Raw genomic sequence first — 23,211 nt, 5'->3', positions numbered from 1 at the left:
TGCCGTCATCCCGCTGTACCCCCTCCTCCTGAGCTGCCGTCATCTCACTGTACCCCCTCCTCCAGAGCTTGTCATCCCGCTGTACCCCCTCCCGAGCTTCCGTCATCCCGCTGTACCCCCTCTTCCCGAGCTTCCAGCATCGTGCTGTACTCCCTCCTCCCGCTGTACCCTTCTCCCGAGCTTCCATCATCCCGCTGTATCCTCCTCCACCTGAGCTTCCGTCATCCCGCTGTACCCCCTCCTCCTGCGCTTCTGACATCCCGCTGTACCCCCTCATCCTGCGCTTCCGTCATCCCGCTGTACCCCCTCCTCCTGCGCTTCCGTCATCCCGCTGTACCCCCTCCTCCTGCGCTTCCATCATCCCGCTGTACCCCCTCATCCTGCGCTTCCGTCATCTCTGTACCCCCTCCTCCTGAGCTGCCGTCATCCCGCTGTACCCCCTCATTCTCATGACCTGTGGTACTATATAAGTTCAGACCCGCACTGATCATAAGCGACCGTTTACGCCGTCACTTTACAGGGTCAGAATCCCCCATAACTCAGCTGTGTCTGTCCAAGAGCAAAGCAGCAGCTTTGGATGTGACTGGAGTACAGACCAGATAAAGTCATTCTCCTCCACCCACAGTAAGAGCAGCAGATTCTGCAGTGCCCAGAGCTCCGGCTGCTAAAGAGGTGCTGGAATTAAAGGGGTGGTCGGGCTGCAACCACTTTGCGTCGGGTGGGGAGCGCCGCTCTTGTGCGCGGTTCCTGTCCATTGTATCACGTCTGTTATTGCAGGTCAGGTCTGTTCCTGTAAGACAGAGCTGCAGTACCGCACATAACCTGTGGATAAAGGTGGCGCTATTTTAGGAAAAAAGCCGCCCTGCTATGACCCCGAGTGTAAATGCGTTCACTGATTAGCTGCAATCTCATCTATGGTATACTGCAGATTTTCTGCACATAAATCCACACCAAGTGGGAACCCACACTTAAAAGGGACGCTCCAAAAGTCATTTTTCTAGAGTCTTAGTCATGGGTCACTTATTGAGGCACCCATCGTACAACCAGCCTTGTGTTCTGTTCCCCTTTAAAAAAAAAAATCCTTTAATAAAGAATATTATTTTATATTAAAAAATGTATATAACCTGAGTAAAAAAATATTCTCCATGTGCTGTACATGAGCGCGGAGCGGACCGCTGCCCTAGTATCACTACAGGCCGATCCCGCCATCTGCTGGTTCTAGTGTGGTCACACGGCGCCCTCTGCTGGCCACCACAGGCACTGCGGCCGCTCCAGCTTGTGCTCGGCTGGAGACGTCGTCTAGAACTTCTGCAGGAATTTCAGGACCAGGTCCCGGAGTCGGACCCTCAGCCGCTCGTCGTGTTCACAGATTATGTGTGTGGAATCATCCTCGAACTGGATGAGCGTGTCGGCCTCCTGGAGGTGCACGATGTGGCCTTTGCTGGTGTCTTCAATCTTCACGTCGGAGAAACCGTGCTGAGCGAGAGGAAGAAAGAATCAGATAACTGGGACCACAACAGACGAAAAACCAGTGCGAGGCTACACCGGCTCAGAAACCACTAACATGTACCGAACGACATAAACAAGGCGAAACGGTGTACCCAAACCCATCAATTGAATTGGTGTAATTAGGCTAATCATGTCCGATACTGGTTGATGAGTTATCCAAGCCAAAATGATGTATCTAATCCTCTTATGTGTGATACTCTTTCCTATGGCACTGAATCTCATCCCATCACATGTGATACTGCACCCTAATGTTGATTTCCCCCAAATAGTATCTGTATAATTCTGTATGTACTGAGCTCCCCCTAGTGGTGGCTGTATAAATCTATATGGAGTGAGCTCCCTCTAGTGGTGACTGTATAAATCTGTATGTAGGCAGCTGCTCCTAGTGATAACTGTATAAATCTATATGTAGGGAGCTCCTCCTAGTGATAACTGTATAAATCTATATGGAGTGAGCTCCCTCTAGTGGTGACTGTATAAATCTGTATGTAGTGAGCTCTCTCTAGTGGTGGCTGTATAAATCTGTATGTAGTGAGCTCCCTCTAGTGGTGGCTGTATAAATCTGTATGCAGTGAGCTCTCTCTAGTGGTGAGGGTGACTGTATAAATCTGTATGTAGTGAGCTCTCTCTAGTGGTGACTGTATAAATCTGTATGGAGTGAGCTCCCTCTAGTGGTGACTGTATAAATCTGTATGTAGTGGGCTCCCTCTAGTGGTGACTGTATAAATCTGTATGTAGTGAGCTCTCTCTAGTGGTGGCTGTATAAATCTGTATGTAGTGAGCTCCCCCTAGTGGTGGCTGCATAAATCTGTATGTAGTGAGCTCCTTCTAGTGGTGATTGTATAAATCTGTATGTAGGGAGCTCCCTCTAGTGGTGACTGTATAAATCTGTATGTAGTTATGTAGTGAGCTCTCTCTAGTGGTGGCTGTATAAATCTGTATGTAGTGAGCTCCCTCTAGTGGTGACTGTATAAATCTGTATGCAGGGAGCTCTCTCTAGTGGTGACTGTATAAATCTGTATGGAGTGAGCTCCCTCTAGTGGTGACTGTATAAATCTGTATGTAGTGGGCTCCCTCTAGTGGTGACTGTATAAATCTGGATGTAGTGGGCTCCCTCTAGTGGTGACTGTATAAATCTGGATGTAGTGGGCTCCCTCTAGTGGTGACTGTATAAATCTGTATGTAGTGGGCTCCCTCTAGTGGTGACTGTATAAATATGTATGTAGTGGGCTCCCCCTAGTGGTGGCTGTATAAATCTGTATGTAGTGAGCTTCCCCTAGTGGTGGATGTATAAATCTATATGTAGTGAGCTCCCTCTAGTGATGGCTGTATAAATATGTATGTAGTGGGCTCCCTCTAGTGGTGACTGTATAAATCTATATGTAGTGAGCTCCCCCTAGTGGTGGCTGTATAAATCTGTATGCAGTGAGCTCCCCCTAGTGGTGACTGTATAAATCTGGATGTAGTGGGCTCCCTCTAGTGGTGGCTGTATAAATCTATATGTAGGGGGCTCCCTCTAGTGATGACTGTATAAATCTATATGTAGTGAGCTCCCTCTAGTGGTGACTGTATAAATCTGGATGTAGTGAGACCCACTAATTAAAAGATTGGCACTTGTATAAGGATTAGTTAATTGTTCTGTCTGTTATACATGGCAGAGGGGAATGTTTCACCTTCTCCAGAGTTTGTACAAACTGTTCCACGGGGATGGAGCCGCTCAGTAGTGGTTTGTAGAGCTGAGTCTCTGGACTCTCCTCCGTTGCTCGCTTCCGTTTCTTGTTAGACTGGGCCGGTGGCGCAGGCTTAGGTGGTGGCTGAGGATAGAAGCAGGATAGTCACAGATCCCCCATCACGGGGCGTCATCCACAGATCCCCCATAACAGTGACTGCCACCACCTTCCCCCCACAGACGGACGGCCGCTCACCTGTAGGACATGTTTGTTGTCTTTTGTATACAGGACGGCCGACACTGTTGCGAGGGAAACTCCGGGTTTAATCTCGGTGGGCACCAGCGCCTCCGCCAGCTACACCAGGGAACAACAGGTCATTAGTCCCAGAAGTCAGACTTTTAGACCCTCCAGTTAGTCCACGTATCTCACCTCGGGCATGAGCTCTATCTTCTCGTAGCGCCTCCTGAACGGTAAGGTCAGCACCTCCGCCCGGCGGTAGGACATAGGAGGCGGCAGACAGTCGATCATGAGGTCGGAGCGGTGGGACTGCGAGGCCGGAGGTTGGGTGTACTGCTCGGGGCACACGACGTGCTGGGGCTGCAGGGAGACCGGAGGGAAGGCGGCTGCAGTCAGAACCTCCGGTGCTGATAGTTACAATGTATCAGGGCAGGTGAAATGTGTGCACTGATGCTCGGCGCACCACTCCCTCATTGACATCTACCTAGTGCCCTACTGGGACCTTCCACCTTAGAAGGGGTCGTCCCAAACTCAAAACTAGGACAGACGATAGGTCTCAGGGACCCCTGGAGATCATGAGTAGGGGGGTCCCCAAGGCCCCTGTATGAATGGGGCACACGCTCCACCCACTCACTAGCCACCAGCCTCACCTGGACTTCTTTGAGAAGTTTTGACACCTGGATGAAATTGAGCCGCGTGTCGATGGGGCAGTAGACGCACTTCATGGCGAGCGGCTGGTACGGAGCCAAGGCGTCCAAGTAAGAGAAGTCCGGCTCTGCGAAAAAGAGCAAACAGAGCAGATTGCAAAAGGAGCAAAAGATGTCGGCGCCACCCGGTGGCGGAGACCTAGAACGAGCTGCGGGACCTTCCATACCAGTGAAAATGATGGTGTTCAGGCTGGATTTCCCCCACAGCTCCATGAAATGAACCACGTCTCCGAAGCGCAGGGTGGGGTGACCCGTGAAGACCACGCACGGCTGCTTGAAGTCGTTGCTGAAGTCGCCGTGGATGCTCGGGTAATGCTTCAGCTTATTGGTCTGGATCAACTGGAAAAAAAAAAAAAACGAGAGCAGAAACGCGTTAGTACAGATGCACGAGTTCATATTTTCTATAGCCTTTTGGAGATGGTGGTCTTACCTCGGCGTGGGGGAACGGGGGCTCCGGGAGATAGACCTTCGTCTGCTTGTTGTGACACAGCCTGGGGTGGGAAAAAAACATCTCAACTTACGGGTATCTGCCGCCACCTAGTGGCTGTGGTGGTGTACTGCAAAAGACAGAGACGTCCTGGCCTGGGCGACCATCGAGTCCGCAAAGGCGGCAGACTGGCCGCCGGGGACAGTTTTATTCAACCCTTGGACGAGGCAGATAACTTTGGCATTAACCCTTTTGTTGCCAGGGGGTCTCAAGACAATTTAAGGACCTGCATCATATACTACAAATTTATTATTACATCCCTATATATTAAAAAAAATCCCACCCAACATAATTGGGGGCACTCATGCAAAAAAAACAAAGTAAAATATATCTATCTCTATCTAAACAACATGATAATCGAAGACAATGTATTGCCTTTTATTGGTAAAAAGGGTGATGACATGAAGAAAAGTTCCTGTATCACCCCATGGGGTCAGTGGATAATAGTGACAGGCTGCGATTGGTAAAAGGGGTGATGCCATGAAGAGAAGTTCCTGCATCATCCCATAGGGTCACCGGAGGCTGTACTGGGACGAAAGATGACAGTAACATTCTGTGATTGGCAAGATGGGTGATAACATGAAGAAAAGCTACTATAACATTCTATGGAGGTCAGTGGAGGCTGTACAGGGCAGAATTATTAGTAACAGGCTGTGATTGGTAGGAGGGAGTGATAACAAGAAGAAAAGTTCCTGTATCACCCCACAGGGTCACCAAAGGCTGTACCCGGGAAAAGAGAACAGTATACTGTGATTGGCAAGATGGGTGATAACATGATGAAAAGCTACTATAACATTCTATGAAGGTCAGTGGAGGCTGTACAGGGCAGTTATTATTAACAGGAGGGGTGATATCATAAAGAAAAGCTCTTGTAACATTCTATGGGGACACTGGATACTAGTAACAGGCTGTGATTGGTGAGGGGTGATAACATGAAAAGTTCCTCTAACATTCTATAGGGTAATCAGAGTCTGAAGAGGGCGGAATTAATAGTAACAGGCTGTGATTGGTAGGAGGGAGTGATAACAAGAAGAAAAGTTCCTGTATCACCCCATAGGGTCATCAAAGGCTGTAATGGGGAAAAAAGAGGACAGTATACTGTGATTGGCAAGATGGGTGATAACATGAAGAAAAGCTCCAGTAACATTCTATGGAGGTCAGTGTAGGCTGTACGGGGCAGAATTATTAGTAACAGGAGGGGTGATAAAATGAAGAAAAGTTCTTTATCCCCCCATGAGGCGAGGGCTGCTGTACAGGGAAAGACAGCAACAGGCTAAACCCTTCTTTTAGTGTCACGTGCCCCCTGTAGTGTAACTATAGGGGCTGTAGCAGAGAGTCGTGGACCTCCAGCTGCACCACGTTCGGTGCAATATCTGAGGTCTGGAGATCTACGTTTATTTAGGTACCGCTCTGGTCTCATCTACGTCCTGACAGCGTTCAGCACCCTTGACCGTGCCCATAGCAGTGCCCTAGAGTCTGGATCGCTTCCTCAGGGGCGGGGCCAAGACACCATAAACCCTTCCTTTAAGTCTCTGCCCACCCTCTTCCTGCACAGACTTGCCATCGCTGAGCGTTCTCCCACCACGTACCACTCGGCGAAGATCTGGGAGAACTCCAGGGAGCTGTTGGCCACGGGAGAGATGAAGTAGAAGGGGACGCTGGAGAGTCCGGCAGAGTCGATGTACTGATACAGACACTCCAGGAGGTCGTAGATGACGCCGGAGGGGTAACACGGCACCAGCACGTTCCCACCATTACGTATCGTCATCGCTGCGGAGAGGCAGAGACAGCGGCACACGCCGGATTACATACTGAGGGTTTTCATTCTAAACCATTTTAGGATCAATTTAGGATCCTTGCAGCAAAAGCTGCTCACAGCTGAGGGTTCGCTGCAATGTATGAAACCTGTGCGCCATTCTCTGATGAGATAAGAGATGTATCAGACTAACTTAGATCGCCAAACATGGAGGCGTTACTGACTATAGTTGTGTCCTAATAGATCAGAGTGGCAGTGTAAATCATGCCGGACAAAAAAAACGAGCAAGGACAAGAAGCCTAGAAGGGGCGACCGCTCACCCAGATTACTGCAGAACTCGCCCACCATCCCATCCGGATTGGCAGTGGGAATCTGGGTGAGGCCGGTGAGGATGAGGACGTCGCTGTTCTTAAGGGAAGTCTGATCCATTGGCTACAATTCATTAAAAAAAAAAATCATGATTAAAAAAACAACTAAGCGCAGACCCCACCGCCTCCTACCCACTATCTGTAGAGCTCACCTGCGGGTGGGTAGTTAAAAGCGAAGACCCCGACACGTAAGAGACTTTTTCGTAATGGGACTGAATGATCCAATTGGAGCTGCCGAGAGCGTAACCGGAACTGAGCGGCGTCACCTGCACGGCCCCGAAAAGTTCCTGCAAAAAAAAAATCAATGGCAGCGCATTACTGCGTATCGCCACAAGAGGGCGCAGTTACACTGCAGATTATGGTAAGTGCCAGGGGCAGAGACGTCTCCCTCTGTCTGGAAAGGGTTAAACGCATTTCTTCCTATAAAGTCGCCATTATTTTATATAGTTAAAGATTTTTCTTTCTTGGTAAAGTCTTTTTCATCCCTTACAATGCGCAAGACGTGAAGATGATGCAAAAAGACAGTGGAGAAGGAAGGAATGGAGTGCAGCTCTGGAGCACAAACTGCAGCTCTGACGAGTGAAATCCTGCGTGGGATAAAAAGTACAAGGAAGCTACCAGTACTCACTATTTTCTGGGAATACCCCACCAGCTGGATCTTGCTGAGTGCCGCGTTCACCTCCTGCATTGTGTAGCACTTCCGCCAAGTGAACACCTCGACAGCGTCCTTCAGAGGGGCCGGCAGCTGCCTACGGAGGCAGGGGGAAGAAGGAGGCGCCATTAAAAGGGATAACGGATCAGCTCTTTATTTCTTGTGCTGGTCCACGCAATCTATTGTTCCCTGTTATCAGCCATCCAGGCAGAGACTGTAAAATCCTTCAATAGATTTTTCCCGTTTCTCAGAACATTATATGATAAAGTGTCATACAAAACTACAACTCATCCCGGGGGGGAAAATAATAATCAACAAATAAAAACCAAACAAAAAAAAAAAAAAATACACAATGCTGCCATATCAACAGAAATAAAATTTTAAAAAATTACAAAAAAAATTAGTTAATTAAAAAAAAAAAAATGGCCAGGATGGAAAGGGGTCAGAGGCATAAGAATAAAGATAATATAAATACCAAGTCATGTATATTATAAATGATTATTTTCTTCATAAAAAAATAAATAAAAGGAACTACTAGAAATCCGCCGATCAAAAAAAATAAATAAAAAGAAAATATGTATTGTATAAAACAAATAAATTCACTAGTTAAAATATCTTATTTTATTATTTCTATTCACACAAAAAAAAAATACATAAAATTACACATTAATACTATACAGCGCTAAAAAATATTTTTATCTTCATAATAAAAAGCCCGCGTAAAAATAATGAAAAAAGATGACGGTGAAAAACAAGAAATAAAAGGAGAAAAAGAAACACAATGAAAAAGAAGAAAATTATAGAAAAAAAAAAGGATACAAAAATACAAAAAAGAAAACAAAACAATAAAAAAGGGTAAAAAAAAAAAGATGAAAGAAGAAAAAAAAAGACTGTAAAAGCAAAAGAAAAAAGACAATAGAAAAAAAGAATAAAAAGATAAAAGGGTAAAAAAAAGGACAAGGAAAAAGAAAGATGATGTAAAAGAAAAGAAAAGTAAAAAAAATAAATAAGAAAATCACTGAGCACCAGACAATATTAAGGGGTTAAGTTTTAACCTTCCTCGCACCCCCTACCTCTGGCTGTCCTTGTGCTTCCACACGGTGGCAGACTGCGCCTTCGGGACCCGCTCTATGAAATTCACCAGTTCTTCCATCAGTAACCTGGAGAGAGCAGGGAGAGGAGCCGTCAGCCATGAACCTGACTGTGAATGCAGCCCTGACGACGTCACACACGTTTCCCACCATTTTTACAGGGGAAGTTAATAAAGTGTTTATTCTCAGATAAAATCCTTACAGGGGGCGACCGGTAGACCCTCAATGACCACTGGATCGGGTTTAAAAAGGTATTAAATAAAAAAAAAAAAAGGGGGAAAAAAAGCTGCAAGTCCTGAATGGAAATATAGAAAAGTTATCGCTCTGGAAGGCGGGACAATAAACAAAAATAAAAAAAATGACGCTACTGTAAGGAATTAAAGGGACGCTCCTGCTGTAATTAGGTATTGCCTAATGTGGAGGTGACCTTTGCTCCAGGGTTCAGGGGTCTATGGGAGCCTGTGTAAGATCGGGCCCCGTAATGTGAGCGAACTGGGATGCTGCATTAGATATGAGTGTGCATGAGACCGGGGCCTGCCCAAGAGATGCCCGCGGGACCGGGACCTACCCAGCAGGTGCCCATAGGTCCAGGATCTGCCCAAGAGATTCCCACAGGTCCAGGATCTTCCCAGGAGATTCCCACAGGTCCAGGATCTTCCCAAGAGATGCCCACAGGTCCAGGATCTGCCCAGGAGATGCCCGCGGGACCGGGACCTACCCAGCAGGTGCCCACAGGTTCAGGATCTGCCCAGGAGATGCCCACAGGTTCAGGATCTGCCCAAGAGATGCCCGCAGGACCGGGACCTACCCAGCAGGTGCCCACAGGTCCAGGATCTGCCCAGGATATGCCCACAAGTCCAGGATCTGCCCAGGAGATGCCCACAGGTCCAGGATCTGCCCAGGAGATGCCCACAGGTCCAGGATCTGCCCAGGAGATGCCCACGGGACCGGGACCTACCCAGCAGGTGCCCACAGGTCCAGGATCTGCCCAGGAGATGCCCACAGGTCCACCATCAAATGGGTCATGAACAGGGACCCCGTATATCCTCAGTTGTACCCCCAACTTTTATCAGGTTCTGTCAGCTGAATCCCCCCACCGGCCATGCTGCGGTATTTTACCTGCCGATCTGCACTGTGGGCTCGGTGGCGTACACGGTGCCAGTGAATCCGGTGTGCTCGGTGATGTATGGCAGGGCCATCATACAGTGATAGTTAGAGATTAGGATCACATCTACAGTAGACAGATCTATGAGCTGCGTCTGAAAGCAAAGAGCAGAATATTAAACACCGAGTCTGCAGGGCCCGGCGTCTCTCCCAGCGGCAGCCGATGGCAGCGCCACCCCACCCAGACGGGAGGACATCCGTAATACAGATACCACCGCTGCCCAATACACAAGGTCATCCGACATGTGCCATTGGTATGGGGGGTGTGGGGGGTTGTTAATTACTGCAGCACCATATGGCTATAATACATGACCAGGGCAGGATACACAGGGCGGCCCGCGACACACGCGGGGCGGCCCGCGACACACGCGGGGCGGCCCGCGACACACGCGGGGCGGCCCGCGACACACGCGGGGCGGCCCGCGACACACGCGGGGCGGCCCGCGACACACGCGGGGCGGCCCGCGACACACGCGGGGCGGCCCGCGACACACGCGGGGCGGCCCGCGACACACGCGGGGCGGCCCGCGACACACGCGGGGCGGCCCGCGACACACGCGGGGCGGCCCCCGACACACGCGGGGCGGCCCGCGACACACGCGGGGCGGCCCCCGACACACGCGGGGCGGCCCGCGACACACACAGGGCGGCCCACGACACACACAGAGGGAGCGTAACTGACCCAGGGAGTGGCAGATGGCGCCGAGTCACAGATCCTACAACCCCTGATCCTTCTCAAAGAAAATAAAAATTGCTACAATTGTATCCGGCCGAGGAATCCTGCACCCCGGAGGTGATACATTGTAACAAAGCATCACTCAGGCCAGGAGAGGTCACAGAGGATTGTCTGGACACGACGCAGCAGTAACAGACCCTCAGCTGTGAGAAGTATTAGGTTGCAACACTGCACCTAGAGACATTTCCTATTCACTTCTGACCGTGCAATTATAGTTCCATTATCGACCATTTTCAGCACCTCCGCTTGCTGTCGGTATACGGAACGCACTCTTGTTTACCTCCACCTGCCCTGAATAAGCCCAACTGATGCAGGCGTACAGGGCGTTACAGTGTATCAGCGCATCGCCATGTCACAACTCTTATTAGATACGGCTGGTGCAAGCATCGGGGGGAAACGCGCGTCGGGGGAGGGGAGCTGTAATATAAAGGCTTATTACACACTTACTTCTGGGAGACAGAATTCGGGCACCGAGTCTACAAATACGCGTCCCGAGCACTCCTTCACCTCCTGTGGAGACAGAACACACCATGACACCCCCACAACTCACAGAGAACGTGAACAGCAAGCACAGAGCACTTCAGGAGAGGACCGCGCACATTTTAATTTTTTCCCCAGACACTACTTTACCTTCTCTAATTGGGCGTTCCCATCCTTTGAGACCCAGCCGGGCATTTTGGATAGACGAGTGCTGCCGAAAAAAAAAAAAATACCCATAATTCATTTCACTTTAATCCATCATAACATTTCAAGGGGTTAAATAACAGATTCCGGGTCATGCTCTCCTCCAGTCACATCCAAAGCTGCACCGCCTGTGGACGCGGCTCACCGGTCAGACCAAGCTCAGCCATAACCTGAGATTTAAAGCTCCCACAATGCACTGTTGTCAGAAAACAGGAATTCTGGGTGCAGCTTCGGATGTAACTGGAGTAAAAAAAAATAAAAAAATGAAAAAACATTTAAAATATTAAACGATACAAGAACATTAATTTCTGGAGCCCGTCACTCACATACCTGGGAAATGGCATCTATCCCTTTAAGCTCCCCTTACATTCGCAGGGTTAAAGGGTTAATTGGCGCCATAATATTATATTAAAGCCGTCACCTGTAATAACGTCCTGTCTCCGGGAGAGTCAGTCTCTCTGGCAGACGTGTGATTTACAGTCAGGATGACGGTGTGATTGATGAGCGGCCGCACGGCTCCTATATAAGAGCTCAGATACAGCTTCTTAAAGGGACGGCGACACCAAAAACGTCCGCAGCTGACAGGTGCCGCACAGAGACATATACGGAAAAGGTGTCTTGCTGGATTTCCCACAGAGCTGTGTGATAACCACTAAGGAAGCTCTAATGGCAGCCATATTTCTTGCTGTCACCCAGCTTTCCCAGACTCCTGCACATCAACCGTCTAGCAAGACAGAGATGCAACTACTCACAGCCGACAAATTTTCAATTTAGGATTGGAAAAAAAAGCTGTGCAATGATCTGTAGGAGGGACTTAATGGCAGTCATCCAGCTTTCCCAGGATCCTGAACAGTCAATCTGTCTGGTATCACAGAGACAACTCTCACTAGGCAGATTTGCCATTCAGGACTCCAGGAAAGCAGACACATTGGGAGCTTCTCCATTTGGGTACATTTCTTTTTAGCAAGGCTAGTCATCACCCAGCTTTTCCAGGACCCAATTAGGAATATCAGCATAAAAAAAAAATCAGGTCACTAAACAGATTTGCCACTCAGGACTCAAGGAAAGTGGTATAATGTTATAATGTTATCTATAGGGGCATGGGTATTATTAGTCATCCAGCTTTCCGAGAATCCTGAACAGATATTTATATTATTAGGCATATATGACAATCAGGACACCAGGAAAGGTGGATTATCATCCCTGTGGCAGCCATACTGGTTGTCACTCAGCTTTGTTCTCCAGTGACGCTGAAAGCTTTATGGGCAACGTTAGTCATCACCCAGCTTTCCAAGACTCCACTCAGGACTCTAGTAAAATGTCATTGTACCTATAATGAAAGCTATATTGTCACCCAGCTTTTCCAGATTCCTGAACATGAAATATGTCTAGTAAGACAAAGACTCCGGTCGTTACACAGATTTGGCGCTCGGGACTCCAGGAAAGTTCTAGGATTGTCCCAATCGGTAGTTAAAACGGCAGCTGTACTGACTGCCACCCAGCTTTCCCAGAACACTGGTAATGCAGAGATCCTGCAAATCTTACTACATCAACCTCCTCCACAGGGGGGCGCAATGCAGACAGGGGGGGAACGTCCTCCTGGAGTCACCAGACCCCTCCATCAGACGCAGATAGAGAAGTGCGGTCCGTCCCTGCACAGAACATATCTCCTCCAGCTTTACACCACTCCATCCGGCGCTCGGCATTGTGCTTGGTGATGTACGGCTGCATGCAGCTTCTCGGCCATGAAGCTCCCGGCGGGGGTCTGTGAGGGGCCGGACGCTGCCCCCCCAGACGTACTGCACAAGCGGCAGGAAGCTGAGGGCTTTACACCACTCCATCCGGCGCTCGGCATTGTGCTTGGTGGTGTACGGCTGCATGCAGCTGCTCGGCCATGAAGCTCCTGGCGGGGGCTGTGAGGGGCCGGACGCTGCCCCCCGGATGTACCTGTGCTCCTGGTGGGCGCTGTGAGGGGTAGGACGCTGACCCCCCGGATGTACCTGTGCTCCCGGTGGGGGGCTGTGAGGGGTCGGATGCTGCCCCCTGGATGTACCTGTGCTCCCGGCGGGGGGGGTCGGACGCTGCCCCCCGGATGTACCTGTGCTCCCGGTGGGGGCTGTGAGGGGCCGGACGCTGCCCCCCGGATGCACCTGTGCACCAGCAGCAGGAAGCTGAGGGCTTTACACCACTCCCTCTGGCGCTTGGCATTGTGCTTGGTGGTGTACGGCTGCATGCAGCTGCTCGGCCATGAAGCTCCCGGCGGGGGCTGTGAGGGGTCGGACGCTGCCCCCCGGACGTACCTGTGCTCCCGGTGGGGGGGGCTGTCCCCCGGACGTACCTGTGCTCCCGGTGGGGGGGGGCTGTCCCCCGGATGTACCTGTGCTCCCGGTGGGGGGCCGGACGTACCTGTGCTCCCGGTGGGGTGCTGTGAGGGGCCAGACGCTGCCCCCGGACGTACCTGTGCTCCCGGTGGGGGCTGTGAGGGGCCGGACGCTGCCCCCGGACGTACCTGTGCTCCCGGTAGGGGGCTGGACGTACCTGTGCTCCCGGTGGGGTGCTGTGAGGGGCCGGACGCTGCCCCCGGACGTACCTGTGCTCCCGGTGGGGGGCCGGACGTACCTGTGCTCCCGGTGGGGTGCTGTGAGGGGCCGGACGCTGCCCCCGGACGTACCTGTGCTCCCGGTGGGGGGCTGCCCCCCGGACGTACCTGTGCTCCCGGTGGGGGCTGTGAGGGGCCGGACGCTGCCCCCCGGATGCACCTGTGCACCAGCAGCAGGAAGCTGAGGGCTTTACACCACTCCCTCTGGCGCTCGGCATTGTGCTTGGTGGTGTACGGCTGCATGCAGCTGCTCGGCCATGAAGCTCCCGGCGGGGGCTGTGAGGGGTCGGACGCTGCCCCCCGGACGTACCTGTGCTCCCGGTGGGGGGGGCTGTCCCCCGGACGTACCTGTGCTCCCGGTGGGGGGGGGGCTGTCCCCCGGATGTACCTGTGCTCCCGGTGGGGGGCCGGACGTACCTGTGCTCCCGGTGGGGTGCTGTGAGGGGCCAGACGCTGCCCCCGGACGTACCTGTGCTCCCGGTGGGGTGCTGTGAGGGGCCAGACGCTGCCCCCGGACGTACCTGTGCTCCCGGTGGGGGCTGAGGGGCCGGACGCTGCCCCCGGACGTACCTGTGCTCCCGGTGGGGGGCTGGACGTACCTGTGCTCCCGGTGGGGTGCTGTGAGGGGCCGGACGCTGCCCCCGGATGTACCTGTGCTCCCGGTGGGGGGCCGGACGTACCTGTGCTCCCGGTGGGGTGCTGTGAGGGGCCGGACGCTGCCCCCGGACGTACCTGTGCTCCCGGTGGGGGGCGGCCCCCGGACGTACCTGTGCACCAGCGGCAGGGGCAGGAAGCTGAGGGCCGACGTCATGTCCAGGCCGCAGTCCAGCATGATGGTCGTAGCCTTGAACTTCAGCACGTTGCAGGGCAGGGTGGGGTGTCCGGACAAGCAGTACTGGAAGAGAAGATGGAGGGAGTAGTAGTCCACACAGACATTCAGTCACCTCTGCATTATTAACCCCTCCATCACCTGCACACCAGTACACAAGGGGTTAAACTAAGTATCTGGGTGTAGAAGCCCTAAACAGCTGAGGTGTTGTTACAGTCGCATCCATTGCCATACAGTGTGCAGGAGAGCTGCGCAGCTCAGCGGGGACACATCAGCCACAGTGTGTAAGCATCTAACAGGTGTGGGGAACCACAAGTGTCAGCATGCAGAGCAGGCCGGACTGGGCTATGGCGCACACAGAGTCCCCACCTCAGGCAGCTCACACTGTATATACCGCTCACACTGTATATACCGCTCACACTGCTCGGCTATTACACGAGCTCCTCACCAGCTTCATTGTGGAGGCTCCTTCCTGGCCGCGCACAGCCTGCTGGGAGGTGTAGTCCTCCGCTCTGCCGTGACGTCACTGTGACGTAGCCGCCGCTCCAGACGAGCTCCCCCTCCCCGCCTCTCTCTGCTGTCTTCTCCAGTCTATCACAAAGGGGCGGGGTTGTTATGTCTGTCTCGCTGAGCATTGTGGGAGACGTAGTCCGCTCCATGAGCTCCCCTTCAAGCTCCCCGGGGAGAAGCCAGCGGTGTCGGGAACTACAACTCCCAGAGTCCCCGCCGCGGCCGTTCGGCTGAGGAGCTGCGCGGTGCTTGAGTGTCAACATGGCGGTTGGGAGACAGACAAAGACGAGTCAGGCTGGGATGTGAGCGGCGGGGGAGACGCCGGGGGCGAGCTGGGCACCGAGGGCGGGCGGCGTCACCGTTACCACCTCGCCGGGAGAGAGTACGGCCTGCCGGGGAGCCGAGCCCGGGGACTGCACAGGTGAGCCCGCCGGGAATACGGAGCCGCTGTGCGTTCGAGACACAAACGCACGTGTATGTATATAATATATATATATATATATATATATATATATATATATATATATATATATATATATATAATATTACTGCTGCTCGGTGCAGTGTTGTATCCTGTCAGTACAGTGTGCTCTGTGTATAGTATGTGTAATATATATATATACTGTGCTGTGTGTACAGATACATCCCGTCATTCTATCTGTGTATATTGTATCACTGCCTGTATACATTGTACACCTAGATCTCTGTGTCTATTTGTTATAGGTCCATTTATTCCTTGTTGCTTTATATGTGAATATATGTATTTGTCAGTATCAGTTCAGTGTATATATAGTATATCAGCCTATTCTTAGATTATGTGTATATATATTTTCTGTACATCGCTCTCCCCCCTGATGACGGTCCCGTGTACACTCAGTCCCTGCTGTATGTGCCCAGGACGCTGTGTCGCTGCTGGGTACATGATGGATATGAGCTCCATCATTACTTAGTGTATGACATTGCCGGACACCTTGGGGTCTATTACATGGCTGATCACCGCTGTGTATAGTTATATGTATAGTTATAAGTGTTACTGATGTATATAACAGGAAGGATATGGGATGTGTGTACTGGATTGTATGATGTATTCTGTGTTGCACAGTATATAGTATACACTATTGTGGGAGGTGTATGGTGTAACGCTGTGTTGTGAGGGGTATATAGGCGTAATGCTGTGTTGTGGGGGGTATATAGGTGTAACGCTGTGTTATGTGGGGAAGTGAATGGGCGTAACGCCATGTTGTGAAGGGTATATAGGCGTAACGCTGTGTTGGGGGGGTGTATGGGCGTAATGCTGTGTTGTGGGGGTATACAACGTAACGCTGTTTTGTGAGGGGTATATGGGCGTAACGCTGTGTTGTTGGGGTATACGGCGTAACGCTGTGTTGTGGGGGGTATACGGCGTAACGCCGTGTTGTGGGCGAGTGTATGGGCGTACTGCTGTGTTGGGGGGGTGTATGGGCGTAACGCTGTGTTGGGTATATGGGCGTAACGCTGTGTTGGGTATATAGGCGTAACACTGTGTTCTGGGGGGTGTATAGGTGTAACGCTGTGTTGAGGGGGGTGTATAGGCGTAACGCTGTGTTGTGGGGGGTGTATAGGCGTAACGCTGTGTTGTGAGGGGTATATAGGTGTAACGCTGTGTTGTGGGGGGTGTATAGGCGTAACGCTGTGTTGTGGGGGGTGTATAGGCGTAACGCTGTGTTGTGAGGGGTATATAGGCGTAACGCTGTGTTGGGGGTATACGGCTTAACGCTGTGTTGTGGGGGGGTGTATGGGCGTAACGCTGTGTTGTGGGGGGTATATAGGCGTAACGCCGTGTTGTGAGGGGTATACGACGTAACGCCATGTTGTGGGGGGGTTATGGGCGTAACGCTGTGTTGTGGGGGGTATATAGGTGTAACGCTGTGTTATGTGGGGAAGTTTATGGGCGTAACGCCATGTTGTGAAGGGTATATAGGCGTAACGCTGTGTTGTGGGGGGTATATAGGCGTAACGCTGTGTTGTGAGGGGTATATAGGCATAACGCCGTGTTGTGGGGGAGTGTATGGGCGTAACGCCGTGTTGTGGCTCCTTTGCCTTCTGCATCCTTAGGCTGATCCCCAGCTGGGGGTATATTCCTCCATATGACACTGTATAGTTATGGGGGCTGTGTTATTGGTGGTGCGGGGGATCTGGGGACGGATCTGTGTCTGTAGCATCACTGGGGCGTATAGCTGTTACTGCTGATGTGCAGCCATATCCGGGGACTAACCTTACGGTGATTAATGTCATCTACCTGCCGCAGCATTTCACTCACGGCAGAAGAAACTGCCGTTTGCCCTGGTTTGTGCCACTTTCTGGCTTTTCTCAAGCCAGTGCTACTGTAGGTAAATGGAGGGCCGTGGCCAGTGCCGTGAGGTGTGACTGCCCATCTGTACACAATGTGTACAGAGCTTTTATGTCTAGGATGAATATGTGGCAGTCAGCTCAGTACCAGCGGGTGGTATATTGGCACTGGCAGTGTTGGTGCACAGGCTTATAATATTGTGTGACCGGCTCTGCCGTATCTTATGGGCATGAGCTTTTTTACAGATGTAGCAGAGCTGATCAGACACAACTTACCGATGTGTGTTACCTGTGGTTTCCTTTCATACATATATTATGACTATTTTCTGATATGCTACTTTCTGCTTACATGATGTAGTCAGAAAGGAAAATTAGCGTCCTTCCATTTCAGGCAGTGTTTCCTTTGTGCCCCGGTGAGTAGGACTGGTCCACTCCTGGGTAGTGCATTCTGTGGGCATATAGTTTCTGTACAGCATACACAGGGTTAATACAGCACATGTTTCCTGGGGTTTGGACCATTTGTGGGTCCCTGCTTGTTTATTTCTGGGATATTTATAAACATTAAATGTTACTTTATCTGTCACTAAGACATATTACATTGTATCTCTCACTAATGTTACATTGTATCTGTCACTGTCCTTTGTTGACATTGGCAATATCTGAAAGTGCAGAACATTCCTTGTCATGAAGTTATTAGGCTATGTCCATCCATTGCGTTTTTGCTGCATTTTTAATGCAAATTTTAAGCTGCGTTTTACATTACCAGCAAAGGCTATGAGATTTCAGAAATCTCATGCACATATATATATATTTTTTTTCTTTTTTTCCTGAGTTGGAAAACTGCTGCTTTTTTAAAAACTGCAGCATGTCACTTCCAGCGGTTTTTCACCCATAGCAAGCAACGATTAAGTGCAAAAACGCAGCAAAAAAAACAAAAAAAATAAACTTTAAGGAATTTGAATCATGTTTTTTTGGGGGGCACTAAACTTTATCAGCATGCGTAAGAGACTACAAAAACACAGCAAAAAATCAGCAAAATATGCAGCTTCTTTGAGCAAGTTTTGCCTGCAGCAAAAATACAACATGTGAACATATCCTTATGTACGGTATATCTATGCAGCGTGTGGATTTGTTTTTTCATACATCACAAAGTAACAGAGCCGAGACTAGCTCTTATGGTTTGTTCACACTAGGCGTTTTTTCAGCACTTTTTTCTTTCTGCAACAAAATCTGCTCTCTTGGCAAGAAAGAAGCTGCACAAAAAAGCAGTTTTTTGTTGTTTTTTTCTTGCGTTTTTGTCATGCTACATTTCCCTCTTATACTAATAAAGTTTAGTGCAAAAAAAATATTATATTTAATCAGGTTTATTCACAAAAAAATGCTGCAAATCCTGAAGCCTGCATTTTTTTGGGGGTATGGATTTTCAAAATTTTTTTTCACCACACTATTTTCAATGGGTAAAAAATGAAGAAAAAACCACTGAAAGTGACACTGATGACAAAAAATACAAGCTGTGTGCAAGATATTTCTGAAGTCACACAGACTTTGCTGGTACCGTAAAACGCAGCTGAAAATTCGCATTAAAAAAAAAAAAGCGCAACGTGTGAACATAGCCTTAAGCTCTCCCCCTTTCAGATTTACCAGCAGGCACACAATCTGATATCAGCTGATGACACACTCGACTCTGCTACATTCATTCATCTTAAGAATCCCAGTGATGTTACGTCCTTGAAAAAACCCAACGGATCTTTTTATCGTTTATTCGTAGTGAATATTCTCACTTCCATCCATTCACTTGTCATGCTCAGTTCTACTACATATGTATATAATTGTATCGGTCCAGTCTTTCACTTTATACCTGTTTTACTGTAAATTATTTCTACTAATGCCGAGATTCACGCTGCACCCCGTGCCCGGGTGTTTATAATTTGTCTTTACTTGTCCTTTCTGAATTGTAAAGTGCTGCGGAATATGTTGGCGCTATAGAAATAAAATTATTAATTTCCTCACTCCACAAATGTGATCCCAGAAGATAACCTGCAGATTGTATATAATACTATGGGCAATATTGTTGTTGTATTTATGAATTTACTTTTTTCCATTTTTGTTTTTTCACCTATGTTTGAATTGCACCAAATTATATTACGGTAACTTGTGTTTTTTGTTTTTTTTCGCCAATGTGGGTGAGATTTTTATTTTCCAGATATTTCCGGCCGATTTATCAATTGCGATTTTATAAAAAGTTGTTCGTTTTTTTTTTAAGGGGAAAATTTACTCCAGTATTCCACTTAATGATTTTACGTGTGCTTGACATTTTGCAACGTTTTTCGCCACTTTTTCTTATTAAAAAGGCGTAAAACAAGTTATAGAGAATCTTTGATTTTGTGCACAATTCATGATCCGGCGCAAAAAAAGTCAATGAATACAAGACAAAACAAGAAACTTGACTTAAAAAAAAAAACAAACAAAAAACAAAACCCAAAGCCAGTGATGAATCGAGCCCTATGGCTATGTGCCCACGTTGTGGATTCGTGTGAATTGACATGCTGCGGAAAATACAACGCAGCGTTTCCGTGCTGTATTTTCCTCACCATGGGCACTGCGGATTTGGTTTTCCATAGGTTTACATGGTACTGTATACCTGATGGAAAACTGCTGCGAATCTGCAGCGGCCAATCTGCTACGGATCCGCAGGCAAATCGGCACCGTGTGCACATAGCCTATATCTTGAGCCTCATTCAGACATCTGTGGAAAACGGTACAAGTGTCATCAGTTTGTCTGTTTTTACCACCAGTGTTATAAGTGTTTTTCACTAACGAATAAATAAATGACGAAGCTTCTCGTATATTTTGCAATATTAATCACGGACAGTGCATGGATGCCATCCGCGTGCTGTACGTGATTTTCACAGATCCATAGTCTTGTATTGGCCCTATTTCATCCCTGCTGCTGGAAAGAAACGGAGGCGTACAGCAGCATAGATCATAATGAGTACATGTCCAATCCTAAAAGACACAGGTACAGCAGGTATGTGTGAATGAGTCCTTATCTCCCCTCCTCCTGGTTTTTTTTTCTCACCTGTGATGCCAAACACTTGCTGGATACAGATTAGGCTGATAACACGGACCTAGGGAGCGGCCCCTCACCGTGAGACGCACTGGGCCCCTCAGCTTGGGTTATGTCCAATGGGAACCTTGGTTTTCACCTGTCCTCCCTTACTGCTGTGAAGCTGCTCCCTGCCCCACTCCTGAGTTTCACATTCGGTTGCCTCCTCCACTTTGCATTGATGCTCAGCGTTACAGCGGGGCCTTATAGCCACTAGGCGGCTGCCATGTGACTGCATATTGTGCACCAAGATGGTGCAGACAGTTACCGCTACTCACCTCTAATGACCCCTACAGATCTAGTATTAACCCCTCATCCGTGCACTTGGGATTTTATACAAGCAGTCACTGTATCATAGCAAAACATGTCCCTGGGAAAACCCAGAAGAAATGGAAGTTCAGCTCTGGAGTATAATACAGGATGTAACTCAGGATCAGTAATGTATGTACGCAGTGACTGCACCAGCAGAATAGTGAGTGCAGCTCTGGGGTGTAATACAGGATGTAACTCAGGATCAGTAATGTAATGTATGTACACAGTGACTGCACCAGCAGAATAGTGAGTGCAGCTCTGGAGTATAATACAGGATGTAACTCAGGATCAGTAATGTAATGTATGTACACAGTGACTGCACCAGCAAAATAGTGAGTGCAGCTCTGGGGTATAATACAGGAGGTAACTCAGGATCAGTAATGTAATGTATGTACACAGTGACTGCACCAGCAGAATAGTGAGTGCAGCTCTGGGGTATAATACAGGATGTAACTCAGGATCAGTAATGTAATGTATGTACACAGTGACTGCACCAGCAGAATAGTGAGTGCAGCTCTGGAGTATAATGCGGGATGTAACTCAGGATCAGTAATGTAATGTATGTACACAGTGACTGCACCAGCAAAATAGTGAGTGCAGCTCTGGGGTATAATACAGGAGGTAACTCAGGATCAGTAATGTAATGTATGTACACAGTGACGGCACCAGCAGAATAGTGAGTGCAGCTCTGGGGTATAATACAGGATGTAACTCAGGATCAGTAATGTAATGTATGTACACAGTGAGTGCACCAGCAGAATAGTGAGTGCAGCTCTGGGGTATAATACAAGATGTAACTCAGGATCAGTAATGTATGTACACAGTGACTGCACCAGCAGAACAGTGAGTGCAGCTCTGGAGTATAATGCTGGATGTAACTCTATAAATTGCTTTCATATTAATGTGGTCTCGTCAATCCCATGTTGTCCCTTTTCTGTGAAGACCCCACACCTTTATCCTGCTGCAGTGAATCAGATCCATGTTGGTAGTTGGTTCTGATCCGGTCTTTTTCCTTTGTGTAAATGTTTTCTAGCATGGAGGACATTGATCAGCACATCGGATGGTGTTATCTCCTGTGTGTCCGGTGAGCTCAGGATTCGGGTCTTCACCATCAGACGTGGTGTTCGCAGCTCTCGCTGTGGGTTAAATATTACTTGATTTCAGCCTCGATAAAGATCAGCAATCTGCCTTATGCCGACAGGTGCTGCAGGAATAAGACATGGGGGGCGTTTGTTAGATTTTAACCTCTACCAGCAGGCGCTGTGAAAATTGGTCCCCAGAGCCTAGAAGAAGTGAGAGTTACAGGCAATGCATTAATGTGTGGTCGCCTCCTCGCCTCTGCCGGTGTAATCAGCGCGGCCTCTGCTGGGAGAGTTAATCTGGAAGACTCCGGCCGGAGCATAGATTGGATGCAGGGATCTGTGGGTATACAGCGCTGCGCTGGATGTGCGTGTTCCCCTAACACCCGAAAACGTAAGTGGTGACTTATCCTAAGGGTTTCTGAAGTGTTGTATGTGGGCCAGTGACAACCTATCCGACCAACGTGCCATCACTTACTCAGAGGGGTAAAACCACTTTAGGGTATGTGCACACGTTGCGGATTCTCTGCCTTAAATTGAAAACCATCAGCAAGTTGTGCTGCTCTCCAGGCTGAAGACTGTGGGGTCTGCACTGTCTGTAATGTGATGGCGTCAGTCGTCCTTGATGGTGTACAAGAGATTTCACATTCATCCCCTCTTGGGTAACATATGCTTAGGCTATGTGCACACGTTGCGGATTAGGCTTAGGAATTTCTGGTGCGGATTCTGCCTCTCCTGGCAGAAAACGCACCTGCGGTTTTTTGGGCGGTTCCGCAGTGTTTTTTTGTGCGTTTTTGCTGCAGTTTTCTTGCGGATTTGCTGCGGTTTTTACCCCTGTGGTTTTCTATAATGGAGTGGGTACAAAAACGCTGCAGATTCACAAAAAAGAAATGACATGCTACTTCTTTTAAACCGCAGCGTTTCCGCAGCGGATTTTCCGCAAAGTGTGCACAGTATTTTTTTTTCTCATTGATTTACATTGTACTTTAAATCAATTGCGGATCTGCAGCATTTCTGCACCTCCAAAAACGCTGCGGATCCGCAGCAAATGCGCAACGTGTGCACATACAGTCATGGCCAAAAGTATTGACACCCCTGCAATTTTGTCAGATAATACTCAGTTTCTTCCTAAAAATGATTGCAATCACAAATTCTTTGGTATTATTATCTTCATTTAATTTGTCTTAAATGAAAAAACACAAAAGAGAATGAAGCAAAAAGCAAAACATTGATCATTTCACACAACTCCAAAAATGGGCCAGACAAAAGTATTGGCACCCTCAGCCTAATACTTGGTTGCACAACCTTTAGCCAAAATAACTGTGACCAACCGCTTCCGGTAACCATCAATGAGTTTCTTACAATGCTCTGCTGGAATTTTAGACCA

At 49.1% G+C, this 23,211-nt stretch overlaps 2 protein-coding genes across 5 annotated transcripts in view; one reads left to right on the top strand and one right to left on the bottom strand.

The window, feature by feature from the left end:
• Positions 1-456: 456 nt before the first annotated feature.
• INTS9 (integrator complex subunit 9) lies at positions 457-15,077 on the bottom strand. Its single transcript, XM_077291732.1, has 17 exons — positions 14,938-15,077; positions 14,428-14,555; positions 11,008-11,068; positions 10,825-10,887; positions 9,597-9,736; positions 8,460-8,546; positions 7,363-7,483; positions 6,887-7,021; positions 6,687-6,798; positions 6,200-6,380; positions 4,554-4,614; positions 4,291-4,462; positions 4,067-4,191; positions 3,609-3,776; positions 3,435-3,533; positions 3,183-3,323; positions 457-1,476 (listed from the first exon to the last, which is right to left on the bottom strand). The coding sequence occupies exons 1-17, from the start codon at positions 14,944-14,946 to the stop codon at positions 1,300-1,302; spliced, it is 1,980 nt and encodes a 659-aa protein (XP_077147847.1). The 5' UTR covers positions 14,947-15,077; the 3' UTR covers positions 457-1,299.
• A 156-nt stretch (positions 15,078-15,233) lies between these two features.
• The window catches only part of HMBOX1 (homeobox containing 1), a 77,959-nt gene continuing 69,981 nt past the window's right edge, over positions 15,234-23,211 (top strand). Inside the window, exon 1 of one of the 4 annotated variants that reach the window (XM_077291735.1) lies at positions 15,234-15,420. The gene's annotated coding sequence lies outside the window, so the exon portion shown is untranslated. Of the gene's footprint in view, positions 15,474-23,211 lie in introns of all 4 variants that reach the window. The other 3 variants (XM_077291733.1, XM_077291736.1, XM_077291734.1) reach the window with 3 other exon arrangements.

Source organism: Ranitomeya variabilis, chromosome 2 (genome assembly GCF_051348905.1).
Source record: "Ranitomeya variabilis isolate aRanVar5 chromosome 2, aRanVar5.hap1, whole genome shotgun sequence".
NCBI lineage: Eukaryota > Metazoa > Chordata > Amphibia > Anura > Dendrobatidae > Ranitomeya > Ranitomeya variabilis.
The sequence above is the reverse complement of the archived record's forward strand: the minus strand, read 5'-3'. Positions and strand labels throughout refer to the sequence as shown.

Excerpts from the sequence above, each read along its gene's own strand:
- INTS9 (XM_077291732.1), bottom strand. Across the intron at positions 10,888-11,007 it reads GGAACGCCCAATTAGAGAAG|GAGGTGAAGGAGTGCTCGGG; the intron begins GTAAAGTAGTGT and ends CTGTCTCCACAG. Across the intron at positions 7,484-8,459 it reads AAGCACAAGGACAGCCAGAG|GCAGCTGCCGGCCCCTCTGA; the intron begins GTAGGGGGTGCG and ends CTGCCTCCGTAG.